Source organism: Manis pentadactyla, chromosome 7, assembly GCF_030020395.1.
Source record: "Manis pentadactyla isolate mManPen7 chromosome 7, mManPen7.hap1, whole genome shotgun sequence".
Taxonomy (NCBI): domain Eukaryota; kingdom Metazoa; phylum Chordata; class Mammalia; order Pholidota; family Manidae; genus Manis; species Manis pentadactyla.
In genome coordinates, this window is record NC_080025.1 from 49,935,979 (window position 1) to 49,950,933 (window position 14,955).

General features: G+C 42.1%; 1 protein-coding gene across 4 annotated transcripts in view; it reads right to left on the reverse strand.

The window, feature by feature from the left end:
- The window catches only part of HECW1 (HECT, C2 and WW domain containing E3 ubiquitin protein ligase 1), a 374,060-nt gene that overhangs the window by 100,758 nt on the left and 258,347 nt on the right, over positions 1-14,955 (reverse strand). For all 4 annotated transcript variants that reach the window (XM_057504386.1, XM_036918894.2, XM_036918893.2 and 1 more), the window contains 3 exons: positions 7,697-7,839; positions 5,423-5,523; positions 2,692-4,011 (listed from right to left, as the gene is read on the reverse strand). In XM_057504386.1, coding sequence (XP_057360369.1) covers positions 2,692-4,011; positions 5,423-5,523; positions 7,697-7,839 — 1,564 coding nt within the window. The remainder of the gene's footprint in view (positions 1-2,691; positions 4,012-5,422; positions 5,524-7,696; positions 7,840-14,955) is intronic.

Consider the following 14,955-nt stretch of genomic DNA (forward strand, 5'->3'; position numbering starts at 1 on the left):
CTAACTTAGTGAAAGAATTTGCAATCCTAAAAGTCCCAGTTAGGGGGCAATAGTGATTCTCATGGAAGGAGAGGACCCACAGGCACATAGCAGGCAGGTGGTGTGGAAACCCTGCTTTCTTTGAGCATGTGCCAGGGAGGGATGGAGGCAAAGGCTGACGCCATTAGCTCAGTGACTCACTGTCAAGACAGTGAAACTGGCCATGCAGAAGTCACCTGCCAGTGGATGCACGACCTTCATGAGGTCAACAGCCCCTCTCAGGAGTCTGCCCCGTGCCCCCTGTGACCACCAGCACAAAGCACACAGGTACTTCTTAACCTTTTCTGAGTTTACAGTCTGCCAAATTCAGGAATTTAGAAGTTCCCTTAGGAACAGTCCTGCAAAGACTTCCACTATGGCCCTGAAACACTTCTCTGTTAAGGGGGCAGCTCATGGGCAGCTGATGGACTGTTAGTACCTCAGAGGCATGGACTGTGGTTTTTTTGTTTGTTTGTAAAACATGCTTTTATAGAAATGTATACTGAGTCTATTTCCAGTGAACTATGTGTGGATTGTCTCCCAGCATGGTGGTCAAAACACACCCCATAGGCTATTAGGGGTTGACAAAATATGAATCCAGCCTTCTTTTTGTATGACTCTGAACTAAGAATGGTTATTACACTCTTCAGTGTAAAACTGTTTTAAAAATAACTTTTGGTGAGAATAGTTGCTTGACTTTTGCTCTTGACCCACAAAGCCTAAAATATTTACTATCAGGCCTTTTTCAGAAAAAAGTTTGTGACTTCTGGTCCAAAACATCCCTGCCAGCTCCTAGTGGTGCCCTTTTATGTGTGTATTCCTAAACCTCCTTATAATGTGATTATTTTTAATTCTATTGTAATCATTGAGTACCTTCCCTACACTGTCTGATGCTGATCACCTTTTTCGGCCCAGCATGTAGCATCTAGCCCAGAACAAGAAGGGACTGGAAAATATCTTTGTTAAAGCGAGTCCATCCCAATCTCGCTTGCACGTGTATGTCACTAAGATTTTCCTCCCTGTGCTTCTCGCTTCTTTTTATCCCATGTGTCACTTCCCCTCACTCCTTTCCTCTGAAATGCAGAACTGGGTGTTGTTGAATTCTTAAACTTGATTATTTTTTGGTGCTTACTTACATCAGTTCCTGTGAAAAGGTCAGGTGTCAGGCATTTGTTTAGGTGCTGAGAATTCAGACATAAGGAAGACATAGTTCTGGCCCTTGATGAGCTTATAATCTAGAGACAATAGCACCATATTTGTCTGGAGGCTAATTTAAGCAGTAGAATTTGCTAAATAAAGTAATTTAGTAAATTTACTAATTTAAGCAAAAATAGCAGAATCTATACTTCCTTCTGTGAAAATAACTGAATTCTTTCATATCATTACATGACTTTTGAATTGTTTCCCTCATTTCCCTATCACCTGATTGGAAGAGGGTTCCCAATTTTGAATGAGGAAAGGCAAATTAAATTTATATGGGATTCCTCAGACATGACTAAGAAGAAATGCCTTTGGTTAAACTACAGAATACATTTTAAAACTAAAGTTGGTGGCAGCTTTGGGATTAGAATCTTACTTGAAGCAGAGTGATTTATGCATTCACACTCTTTTTTCCCTTCCATTAGCCAAATAGTCAAAACAAAACAAAACCCAATCAAACACACAAACCAACAAGAACAACAGAAACAAACCATAGTGAATTATACAGCTCTGGAATAGAGTTTGAAATCAGGGAGCGTTGAGGCCTCCAAGTTTTTCTTCCCAAAAATAACTTTAGTATTCAGGGTCTTTGATGGTTCTGTATGGAATGCTAAGATTGTTCTATTTCTGTGAAAATGCTCTTGGAATTTTGATAGGGATTGCACTGAATCTGTCATACTGCTTTGGGTAGTGTGGACATTTTAACAATATTGATTCTTCCAATCCATGAGCACAGAATATCTTTCCATTTATTTGTGTCTTCTTCAATTCTTTCATGAATGTCCTACAGTTTTCAAGAGAACAGAGAACCAAATGCGGGATAAGGGGTAGGAGAAATGGGTCAACTGCTTTTTTTTTTCAAGTTTAAATAAATTGAATAAAAAAAAAACACAACAATAATGAGAATTAACCACCAGACAGAAATAATGACAAATACATGTAGCTATACATATCCACATGTAAACAAACTAGTTAAATTCTAAACAGAGGTAAAAATCAATGTTCTTCAACTTGTATTAACATTTATTACTAATCTTCAGTATGTTTTGGGAAGTCAGCAGATATTTATACAAGCATCCATCTAATGTTGACGATCATTTACTGCTTGTACCTTTTGATACTAGCCTTAGTGATCTGGTTGCTGTCACGACTAGAAAGGTAACATGTACACTAACCAGTTCTGGTGATTAGTTAAAACAGAGATGCACACATACACATGCACACGCACATGTGTGCACTAGTTGTAATTTTTGGTGTGTATATATATAATATATATATCTGAGGGGTGTCTGCTAGTCATAGTCACGGATACCGATATACACATATACACATGCACACATACATGTACAGGACAGGTGTACATTGCCCCAGCAACCCCACTGGGGACTGATCCTCTCTTGTTTAAACCATGTTGGTGAGGCCTGTGTCCCCCTGGTGGTCCTATTCTCACTCTGATCAGGTTTGAGGTCTAACCTTCTCTCCGATTGCTTGGCCCTGCCACGGGGGACTCCAGACCATCCACGGTCATCGCCACGCTCCCGGTGGGGCCGAGCAGCTCGTCTTGCCACGGCCCTGTGCCGTTTGTCAACTCCGGGTCCAGCTCAGGGCTCTGCACCGAGTCAGGCACCGACTCGAACGCGCTGTTCTCCTCCTCCTCGTCGTCCTGCGAGGAGAAGACGGTGCTCTCGGAGATCTTGGCGCTGTCCACGGAGGAGAAGCGGGTGTGGCTGGAGAACCTGCTGCCATTGTAGCAGGAGGGGCTGTAGCAGGAGGCGCTGTAGCACGAGGAGCTGTAGCAGGAGGCGCTGTAGCACGAGGAGCTGTGGCAGGAGGGGCTGCAGCAGGACGTGTCACAGCCCTCGCAGCTGTGGTCCCCGCCCTGCCGGGGGCTGGAGTCGCTCTCGCTCCCGGTGCTGAGGAGCATGTCGCCGTCGGGGACAGTGCCGTTGGCCACGCCCGAGTGGCCGGGGGGCGCCGTGCCTGGCGTGGCGCCCTCGGGCTCCTCTCCATCCTCTTCATGGGAACGCGGCTCAGCAGCTACCGTGTCCACCTCGCTGAGCCCGTCCTTCTCCGAGGCGTCCTTGAGGGTGGGCTCGTCCTCGGCGCTGTCGTCGTTGGCGCCGCCCTGGGCGGAGGGCAGGCTGTGCAGCAGGGTGTGGATGCGCAGGTAGTGCGTGCGCGGGGTCTCGGGATCGCCGCAGGCCGACGCGATCACCGTCTCCAGCTCGGACACCGGCAAGGAGCACGGTCTGCTCTTCCTCTTCGCAGAGGCCCGAAGCTGCAGCCTGTCCCCGCCCTGCCCCAGGGCGGACACGTCGCCCTCCTCTTCCTCCGCCTGCTCCTTGTTCTCCTCGCCCCCAGCCCGGCTCTCCGTCGCCGCGTCCCCTGCCTCCGGCTCCCGGGGGCTGCCTGAGGCTCCCGCGTCCTCCAGCAGCTCGGCCTGGGGCTCCTCCCCTCCCAGGTCCAGCCGCTCGGCCAGCTCTTCTGCACTGAGAGCGGGCTCGGCGTCCTCTCGCCCCCCGCCCAGGGGCGCCCCAGCCCCGTCAGGTCCCGCAGAGACCGCGCCGTCGTCTCCTGCCTCGGTGGTACCTGCCGCGTCCTCCGCCCGCGTGGCAAGCGCCAAGCCCTCGTCCCCTGCAGCGTCTCCGGCGCTGCCCTCGCTGGGCTGCGCGGCCTTCGGGCTCCCGGAGGGCTCGGGCACACCGTGAATGGGCTCCGCACCGCTGCCCGCCACCAGGTTGCCCTGAATTTCCACTGGCTCAGGTTCGGTACTCAGGGAAATCTCTTCGTCATCTGTGGGCAAGAAGAAAATGTCATTCCTTCTGGAAGAGGGAGGGCATTAGACTATTCGTGTACTCTGCCGACATGCAAGCCATCCTGAGAGATGTCTGAGTTTGGATACTGGATGTAAGGGTTGATGAGTGTTTCTTACCGCCAAAGCTGTGCTAAAAAATTCTGCAAGAATGAGTTCTCCTTCTATTAGTGACAATCTGCAGTCTGGACATATTTCGGGATTCTGTTTCAAGATAATTCATTTATTTGGTTAATATACCCAAAACCTAGAGCTACCCCAGTTCTGGATACATGGCAGGTATGGCTCAACAATGTTTGCTACATGGAAGATTTCAGAAATGAGGAAAGGGTATAATTCCTCACTAAACCCAGGCAAGGCTAATTATAATGTTGAGTGTGTTTCCTCTGATTGGGTCTATCAGGATGGCAGAATGGCTAAGTCAAGTTCTTAGGCAACCAGAGAGAAGAAAGGGGCCAGGTGATAGGAGCCAGCCACAGCTCTTCAGTGGCTCAGACTAGGAACTGTCCAACATGTGAGGTTACCACAATGGAAAAATAAACATGGTCTCCACAGCAAGGAGAGGCAATCACTGGTTCCCTCTACCTTCCCCCAGCTGCTGGCTCCACCAGACCCCTGCCAGATGTAAACCTCCTGCTTCTAACACTCCTGCAATTCTCTCATTGAAGAAAAACAATCTCTCTAGTTAATTGTAAGGCTGTCCTTACTGCTATCCTGAAGGAAGAGTCAGTTTTATTCTCAGAATGTAGAAAAGGCTGAGTCTGAAAAGATAAAACAGGGTGTTTTCTTACAATCTGCATTGTACATCAGCCATAGAGAAGTGCAGCTGGAGCTTAATGAGTGGGCAGTGATAAACTCCAGCCTTTGAGCTCTGAAAACTTCATTAGCTTTAACCACACCTCATAAATGTGGTCCAGGAGGACCAACCAATTCTCAGCATGATCTACACTTAGAATAGGGGTCATGGGAGAAAAGTGGAATTATGAGGCATCTCATCATTCTTACTTGGAAATATGTCTGGGCTTCAAAAACAACACTGGATGATTCTGAAGTTTTCTGTCCAACTGATATTTTTCATTTTTCTCTGATATTGTAAAAGCCATTGTACAATAGTAGTTCTTCAATAATATGACATGAATCACATTCACTCATGTTTCTCTTTCATTCGTCCACATATGCAATGATTAAACATCCACGGAGCACCTCCTATGTAGGTGCTGGGAGTAAAACGATAAATAAGACACGGCTCCATACCCAGGCTGGCCCCCCTGTCAATCTCATGCTGCTGTCTACCCTACTCCAACCAAAGTGCCATGGTTACTGTATTTTAGAAAAGGGAACCACAGCACGGCACTAGGCTAGGACAAGACATGAAGTTCGTGCTGAAAATACCTGGGTGGATGGAGGAAGTGATCTCAAATCGGAATTGCAGCTGTCCACTCACATGATCTGTTGGAAGCCTGCGGCCAAGTGTGTAGCTGACCACCCTATCCCTAAAAGGAAATAGGCATCATTACAGATCTGGTTAGTACCTGTCCTCTTAAAGATCACACAGTGTTTTCTATACCAGAAGGAGAGACAGGCACTTCCAAGGAGGCCCTGATAATAGGACATGATCTGCCTGGGTGCATGTGAGACCATCCTGAGGTGAAGGTGGGAAAGTTGCTCAACAGCAATGACAAACTTTAAGAAAATCCTTATCAAACATTCTAAAGCAGGGTCAGCCCATGGGCCACATCTGGCCTACTACTTGTTTTGGTACAGCCATGAGCTTTTCACACATTTACGTCATAAAGAAGCAAAAGAAGAGTAGTATTTTGTGACGAGTGAAAGTCATATGAAATTCAAACTTCAGTTTCCACAACTAAAAGTTTAATTGGAACACAGCCATGCTTATTAGTTTATTGTCTGGGGCTGCTCTATGCTACAATGGCAGAGTTGAGTAGTTGGGACAGAGAACCTAATGTCTACAAAGCCTGAAATAATTACTACCTGACCCTTTACAGAAAGTTTGACAACTTGTGATCTAACTACCCTACCCCAACCCAAAAAAAGACATGGGTATCTTGCTTGCTTTTCTTGTACAAGCTAACAGTTTCCAAATATACCCTTAATCATGGACAGTCATGGACAGTGCCAGCACTGTTTTATGTATATATATTTATATCTATCTGGTTACTGGAGTGATGTGGAATGCTGCAGAATGCTTCAGAAAGGGACCTACTGCAGAATGGAGCAAAGCAGGATTTGTGGGCCAGGTTCAGTGGCCTGTGAGTTCTGGTTGCACCAACTCCAGGGTTTCACATAGAGACTCAGAAACTCCATGCTGGACTCTGGTACCATCCCCTCTGCCCCCTCAAAGAAATTTCTTAATTATAAAGAAATTTTCCAGGAGAAATCAACCTGAAACTTTGCTTTTAGAGTTTCACCAACAATGTAGCTTCAGCAGAGTACACTGCCCCCTATCTTGGCCAAAATAGAAAGAGTAACTACTTTGGAACATTTCAGGAATTAACAAATCCTGTGTGCTGAATGGTAACAAAGATATTCCCAAACCACTTGTTACTCAGATGATTCTGTGCATTCCATTTACTCATTTTTCACATTCAAATAAAATGATAAATCACTGGCTAGTAATATTTCTTTCTAAAAAACACCAGCATTATGAAACAAACAGCACATATCCCAATGATCAACTTACTTAGTATTTTTCTTTGGTAAACCATGGTTTGGTATTTGAAGTTCCTAAGAAATCCATTAAATAAAGCATTCTATACAGGAAAAAATGGAATAAGCCATAACATTTTGTTTTTTTTAGAAAGGGCCTTGGTCAATATTACAAAGTCAATCTACTCTGACCATAAGAGAGAGGTCCTGAACTCAAATCTAGCTGAAGTCAAGGGAGGCCTAAAGATAGTCAGACAAGGAGACAAACATTAAATTAATATTGCTTCGCATTTGCTTTCCAGGTTGTTTTTCTTTGTTTCTCACCCACTTTATCAACTAATATTTTTTGAGCCTGTGTGATGTAAAATATTGATACTGCAGTTGATACAAAGCATGTAATTGCATAGTCCTGCCTTTAAATAGCTTATATCTAGCTGGGGGCATAGGCAGGACCTCCTAAATGGTTCAAGGCAGTAGTGATATTTCCACAGGAAGCTGAGGGGGTCAGGGCTCCAGGGCAGCAGGGGAGGAGAGAACCAGCTGATGGCTGGGATGTTATAGGCAAAGGAGTCCAGGGAGCCTCCTGAGTTGCTTTATTTTAACAGCCATTCAGTATGTTATTTACAAAGCAAATGGTTATATAGTTTGGTCACGGTGTGCCAGGGATTGCTTCACAATCTTTATGTACATTTTCAGTTTAGTCCTCAGAGCCATGAATGAAGAGTGTGAACACTGTGTGTGACACACTGTGTGTAGCTCCATAAGTGTCAGCTCCCTTTGGCTTGTGAGTTTACAGCATGTCTATATGCACACCGCTGCATACAAGCCATAAGCTGCACATATCTAATTAAATGTCCCTAATATTCACCGTATCTTAAGATTTTTTTACTCTATTGCGTAAGTATTGAATATGGCAACATAATCAATGTTGCAGCTTGCAGGCCTCCCCTAGCCAGCTGGCCGAAGCCTAGTGATACTGGGGTCTGAGTCGCAGTTTACCCTATGGCGTGTCTTTCCAGGAGTCTCTGAACCGGCATCGACAGCTTTCCCAAGAAGCGCTTGATGATGGGTCGGCTCTTGGCAAACTTGTCCTTCACCTCGATTTCCAGCACATCAGTGGGCAAGGACACAAAGCTGAAGTGCTGCAATGAAATAATATATCACATCAGCGAACTGAAAGGTGCGAGGGCTGCCAATTCCCAGCCTGCCTTGGATGAAGTCATTACAGAATTTCCCAGTGGCAACATATATGTATATATACCCCAAGGCCTTAGAATTGCCGTGAGTTCTGTTTATTCAGTAATGAATAATGGCAACAATGAGGTGCTTCCTCAGTGCTTAACAATAAGATTATTCTCTGAGATTGAAATAATATAATCAACTCATTTTAGAGAGAAAGAATGTCACCCTGGCCTCACCATACTCAACATACTTAAATAAAGAAAAAAACAAACTCATCTACAATTAAAGAAATGTACTTTAAATCAATAACGTATCTTTTTTCATGATTAGAATGGCAGATTTTTGAAAGTTTGATAATACTCTGGGTTCTTGAGAGTGGGAAAAGACAAGAACTCTCTCACAGTATTTATGGGAATGTAAATTGATTTGGCTTTTGGGAAGGAAATTGGCAATACTGATTGGCATTTAAACTGCAAATTCCCTTCAATTCAGAAATCAGCTTCTAAGGATTCTCCCTCTGGATTTACTTCCACAAGAGTGCAAAATATATATTTTATAAGGATGACCATTGGAGCATTAAAATAACAATAGCAAAAGACTGAAAAGACCAAGTATGTCTATCAAAAGGAAACCAGTTAAATGAAGGATGGTGTCTTTGAAATGGATAACTCAGCTGTCATTAAAAAGAAACAGGTAATTATGCAACGACTTGAAGAGATACTTGACAGACTAAGTCAAAAAGCAAGGTGTAGAAGAATATGAAGAGGGATGCCATTTGTACTTTGAACTAAAGGGGTTTCTAGGAAGTGGGCTGGTAGGGGAGGGGAGAAAGCAGAGCCTTTTCACTTAATTCAAAACTGTTCATTTTTAAAACAGCATGCTTTATGACTTTTAAAATAGAGGTAACAACAATTAAAGGGAGACTGTGACCATTGGAAGTTGGCTTGGTCAACAATGAAAGTGTAGAAAAGGAGAGGGAAGTAAATGTTGGCATTGCCCAGCTTAATCTGGGAGGAGGGTGTCTTAATTAATATTGAATGTTGCAGCATCTATAATAGCAGAAATATGGAATTATTTTCTTTTATTCTGATTAATTCTTAAAGCAATCTTTTAACATTAATTGATTTTTAATTACAGACATGAAATATGTATGTTGGTTGTGCTAATGTTAAAATATCTTCTGTACCATCACAATAGGCTAGGGCATGCTGCAGAAACAAACAAATTCCAAGTCCCTATGACTTGTGGTGGTTAGCTTTTGTTCCATGCTCATACTGTCATTGTGGGCTGGTGGAGAACTCTGCTCACTAGTCACTCAGGGAGCATGGCTGATGGAGCAGACATTGTCTCAAACATTGCACACCACAGTGACAGAGGGAGAGAGCTTGGGAGGATCTTCCTCCTGCAAATGTGTTTACTTCCAAACCCAGCTCATTATTAGAATTAGACACATGCCTCAGCCAACCACAGGGAACAGGAAGTACGATCCTACAGCATGTCTGGGAGGTAAAGAGTGGAAATATTTGGTGAACAGCATTAATGACTTCCATACCCTCCATGTGGCCCTTCTAATTTTCATTATAAATCAGTTCAGTTCACTCCTAATTCCTAAGAACCAATCATTCCCAGTACTGACAAAACTGGATTTATGGACAGGCTAAGCTTGAGGATCAAACCCAGAAGCAGGTACTCCTCTAAGAAGGCCTGTCTGGGTGAGAATCCAGGCCCCGCGTCTCAGGTTTTCAAAACTTCTAGATCTTTGGTTCAGTAATTCCATTCTGAAACGTAATATAATAGATCTTTATTATTTATTATTTAATATTTTTATTGAAATATAGTTTATATACAATATTATATTGGTTTCAGATTACTAACTTAGTGATTCATCAATTATATGTTATTAAATGCTCATGAGGATAAGTATAGTTACCATCTTTCACCATACAAACATTTTACATTGAGCTATATTCCCCATGCTATACTTCCATCTTTGTGACTATAAGTTACTTTAGAATTTAAAGTTTGTACCTATTTATCTCCTTCACCTATTTCATCTGACTCCCACCTCTGACGGTAACCAACTGTCTGTTCTCTGTGTTTATGAGTCTACTTCTGTTTTTGTTTTTTTCCAGATTTCACATATAAGAGAAACCACACGGTAATCCTATTTCTCCAAACAGCTTATTTCACTTAGCATAATACACTCTAGGTCCATCCACATCATTGCAAATGGCAACATTTCAATCTTTTTTATGGCTGAGTAGCATTCCATTGTATATATGTACCACTTCTTCTTTACCCATTCATCTATTGATGGACACTTAGCTTGCCTCCATATCTTGGCAACTGTAAATAATGTGGCAATAAAAATAGGAGTGCATATGTATTTTTGAATTAATGATTTTGTTTTCTTCAGGTAGATTCCCATAAATGGTACTTCTGGGTTGCATGGTATTTCTATTTTTCTTTTTTTGAGAAACCTCCATACTGTTTTCCTTAGTGGCTGCACCAGCAGTGTACAATCCCACCAGTAGTGTACAAGGGTTTCCTTTTCTCCACATTCTTTCCAACTCTTGTATCTCTTGTCTTGTTGGTATTATGCAGTCTTACTGATGTGAAGTGATACCTCATTGTAGTTTTGATTTGCACTTCCCTGATGATTAGTGATGTTGTGCATCTTTTCTTGTGTCTGTTGGTCATGTATCTATATGACTTCTTTGGAAAAATGTCCATTCAGGTCTTCTACCCATTTTTTTATTGGATTATTTGTCTTTTTGTTGTTGAGTTGTATGTGTTCTTTATATATTTGGATATTAGCCCCTTATCAGATACATCATTTGCAAATATATTCTGCCATACTGTAGGTTGCCCTTTCACTGTGTTGATGGTTTCCTTTGCTCTGCAGAAGCTTTTAGTTTGATGTGATCCTACTTGCTTATTTTTGTTTATGTTTCCCTTTCCTGGGGAGACATATCTGGAAAAAATATTCTAATATTGATGTTCAAGAGTTTACTGCCAATGTCTTCTTTTAGGAGTTTTATGGTTTTAGGTCTTATATTTAGGTCTTTAATCCATTTTGAATTTATTTTTGTGGTGCATTAAACAGTGATCCAGTTTCATTCTTTTGCATGTAGCTATCCAGTTTTCCCAACACCAGTTACTGAAGAGGCTGTCTTTCTCCACTGTATATTCTTGCCTTCTTTGTCACATATTAATTGACCACATAGGCATGGTCAATTAATGTGCTTTCTATTGTATTCCATTGGTCTATGGATCTGTTCTTGAGCTGATATCATACTTTTTTGATTACTGTAGCTTTGTAGAATAGTTTGAAATCAGCATGATATCTCAGGTTTGTTCTTCCTCAAGATTGTTTTGGATATTCAGGATCCTTTGTAGTTCCATGCAAATTTTAGGTTTAATTTTTCTAGTTCCATGAAAAATTCTATTGGTATTTTGATAGGGATTGCACTGAATCTGTAGATTGCTTTGGTCAGGATGGCTATTTTAAAATACCATTCTTCCTATCCATGAGCATGGAATGGCTTTCCATTTATTTGTGTCATCTTTAATTTATTTCATCAGTGTTTTATAGTTTGCAAAAATACAGGTCTTACACCTCCTTGGTTAGAGTTATTTCTAGGTATGTTTCTTTTAGATACAACTGTAAATGGGAGTTTTTTTCTTCATTTCTCTTTCTGCTGGTTCATTATTTGTGTACAGAAATGCAACAAATTTCTGTACATTGGTTTTGTATCTGGCAACTTCACTGAATTCATTTATTAGTTCTAATAGATTTTGGTGGAGTATTTAGGGTTTCTATATATAATATCATGTCATCTGCAAATAATGACAATTATACTTCTATAGGTCACCTTTCCATTAGAGCATCAGATTCTTAATTTTCTTTCTTGGATGCACTTTAGGCACCAACTGTTAGACCTTTTATAATCGGACAGCAACAGCAGGAAGAAAGTTGTACAAGACGCAGAGCCAGGCTGGAATGACACATGCAGTATTCCTACAGTGCCAAGCCCCCTTTTGGTAAAAGTAAATTTTCATTTAACACAGGTTGTTGGGACTCTTACTTTTGCTTTGGGGCATTGGTCTTAGCCCTGGTTCTCAGACTCATCTGACGAGCTTTCACAAAAATACCCACTACTGGATACCAATCTTGACTAATTGCATTTGATTCCTGTCAGGGTAGAGCTGAGCCCTGGTAGTGTTTCAAGTGCAATCAGAGTGGGGAACCACATTTACCTCAGTAATAATCCATTTTAATCAAATAATCTCATTGCTGGGAAAATATTCTTTAGGTCAAATCTAAATCTTCCTCTGCGGCTTATATATTTAGTCCAATGACTCACACCATATTCTTCAAACTCCAGTTTAACAGTTTATTTTTGGTCTTGGCGTTTTAATTAATAGCAGTTGACGGAAGTGGGCCTCTGCCCAACAGATGCCAGTAACAACTCCCTAGGTGTGAAAACCAAAAATGTCTCCAGACATTGCCCGATGTCCCCTGGGAGGCAAGTCACCCTGGTCAGGAATCACGGATATCCCTACCATCTTCAGCTCCCCAGACAGATGTTGGGACTAGTGTTTAAATATGTGGACTGTTTTGGTTTGCACTGTTACTTATAGGCCATTTATAGAAATAAGATACTTTATTTATTTGTTGTATTCTACCTTGTGTCAGAAAAATTATGAGGTAGATCTTCTATAAAAAGAACTTCCATAAATTGAGCTTACTGAAATAAAGCTAAGTGAAGGAAATATTTAACTGACAACTATATAGACTGGCAGCAGTTCCATAATGGGTAACTGAGGCAGAGACTGGGAGAGCATTGGTAATAAGGGAGCCAATGGCTCAGGAGAAGGGGAACATCGGCTATTCACTCACAAACACTTGTGGAGCACCGCCTCTGCCCTGGGTGCTAGCGACCCAGCCACCACTGTTAAGTGCTGGATCCACAGATCTCTAAGCTTAAAGCCATAGCTGTACATTGCAGGTAGACAGTGATGAAACAGAAAGGGCTGAATGTCAATGAGAGCCATGGCATAAGGGAAAGAAAGGGGCCACAAACTCCCCAGACTGCATTTCCAAGATTAAGGGCACATGGGGGCACTGAAAGCTAGGCATGAAGAAAGGGGCCAAAGTGATCAGGAAAGAGAGTGATAGAAGTAGGGGGTTGGGTATGGAAGGATAGTAGACTGTAAAGAAGCTGGAGACCTTGTGATAGTTTAACAAGATTTAGTGTGTAAGCATTGGAATGGTTCGTTGGTGATGAATGGAAGTGAAGGTCAAGGAGACTGATAAGGTCAAGGAAATACGGATGTCTGATAGGTCATTCATATGGGCCCTTATCACCACAATAATGGTAGATCTTGGATAGAAAGGGAAGATGTTGCCATAGGTAGAAAGGTCTTTACTGTCATGGCAGAGTAAATAATGGGACTCCTAATTGCCTCAACGTAGCCAAGACAGTAAGGATATTAATATGAGAGGGTGATACTATAATTAAAAATGAGAAAATAGCTGTGGGAAATTTCAGAGACATTTTCAACATGATTTGGAAAGTATATTCACTTAGACATTTAGGGAAGAGTATGAGAAAAGATGACCCCAGTCTGACAGAAAGGAAGGAAATTCTATGATGCATTTATGCCCACTCATAAACTTAGGTAGGTAGGGAATGGTTGAGAACTGAAAAATGGTAGAGATGGTTAACATGGTTTAGATCATGTTGCTTTTGAAAAGGCAGCAGAATATTCAGGTACAAAGCAGAAATACCAACTAGAAACCAAGATTACATGCCTGGGGATGTGGGATAAGAGTGGTCCTAATTGTTATGTGAAACAGGTCATGTTATGCAGTTAGAGGGGGCATCTAGTTTTGTTTCTCCTCTCTTGCAGCCAGACATAGGCGGAATACAACACCAGCTCTGTTCACAAGAATCTGCCTGGTACCATTCAGCCAAACACTATTATTCATTGCTGATGAAAGTCACATGGACTAGGCTTGCTGCTTCCTGTGCAAAAGTTCTCCAAGGAGGACAGCAGGAAAGGAGGGAATAGAGCATGCAAGCTGTAGCTTCTCCTCCTTAGAACCTTGCATGGCACATGATTTCAATTCAGGTGGCACTATTCATTGAATCTAAAAATAGTGCCGCCTGAAGTCAATGATAATGACAGAAAAACAACTGCATTAGTAGAGCTATAATTGAGTTGAGAGTGATTATTTTCCCTCACTAGCAGCAATACAGGTTTTTATATTAAGAATTGGTATCCTTGGAGTCTGGGCACAGAAGACCTGCTGCTCTAAGTGGTGTGTAGCTTGACCTCATCCTAGGAAGGGAGCACCAGAGACAATCCTACTGGGACATGTGCCCTGCAACTGTGGGAATCTAATTGTTTTAAGTAGTAAAGGCTGTTCTTCCAAATTTGTGATAATATTGAAAGCTTACATTTCTTCTTATGCCTAAGAGCAGGTTAACTGGGTCTTGACTGGGCCTCTACCATGGCCATAACAGGCTCTGAGAATCCTCAGTCTCAGAACAGAATATTACTGATTTTATTGGCAGGCACTGCCATGACAAAGTTAGGCCAAGATTTACTTGTGGCTGGCAGAGTGGGAAGCAAGGTCTGTATATGTGGGTACATATAAATATGTAATAATATATTATTCATAAAATATATCAGATATAAAAGTATATATTATACACACATGTATTCTATCTATTTCTGATCCATATGCACATTTATATCTCTAATCTTTTGCTTCTGAAAATGATTCAATTAAACACCTACAAGGAAGGAATGGAATTAGAAAACTAGGTTAGAAACCAAGAAGACCAACTTTGCTGTGTGATCATTGCAACTTAACTAACCTTTCTGTGCCTACTTTACTCCTAAGAGAGAAGAAAGAACCGCTATTCCCTGCTTTACTCTGGGCACATACTTTGTCGGAAACTTGTCATCTTTGCTGGTGTAGCTCCTCCTCTACACACCTTTGTCGATCTTGTTTTTCTTACCTTCAGGAGCCAATATCCAATCAGTCACTGAGTCTAAACTCT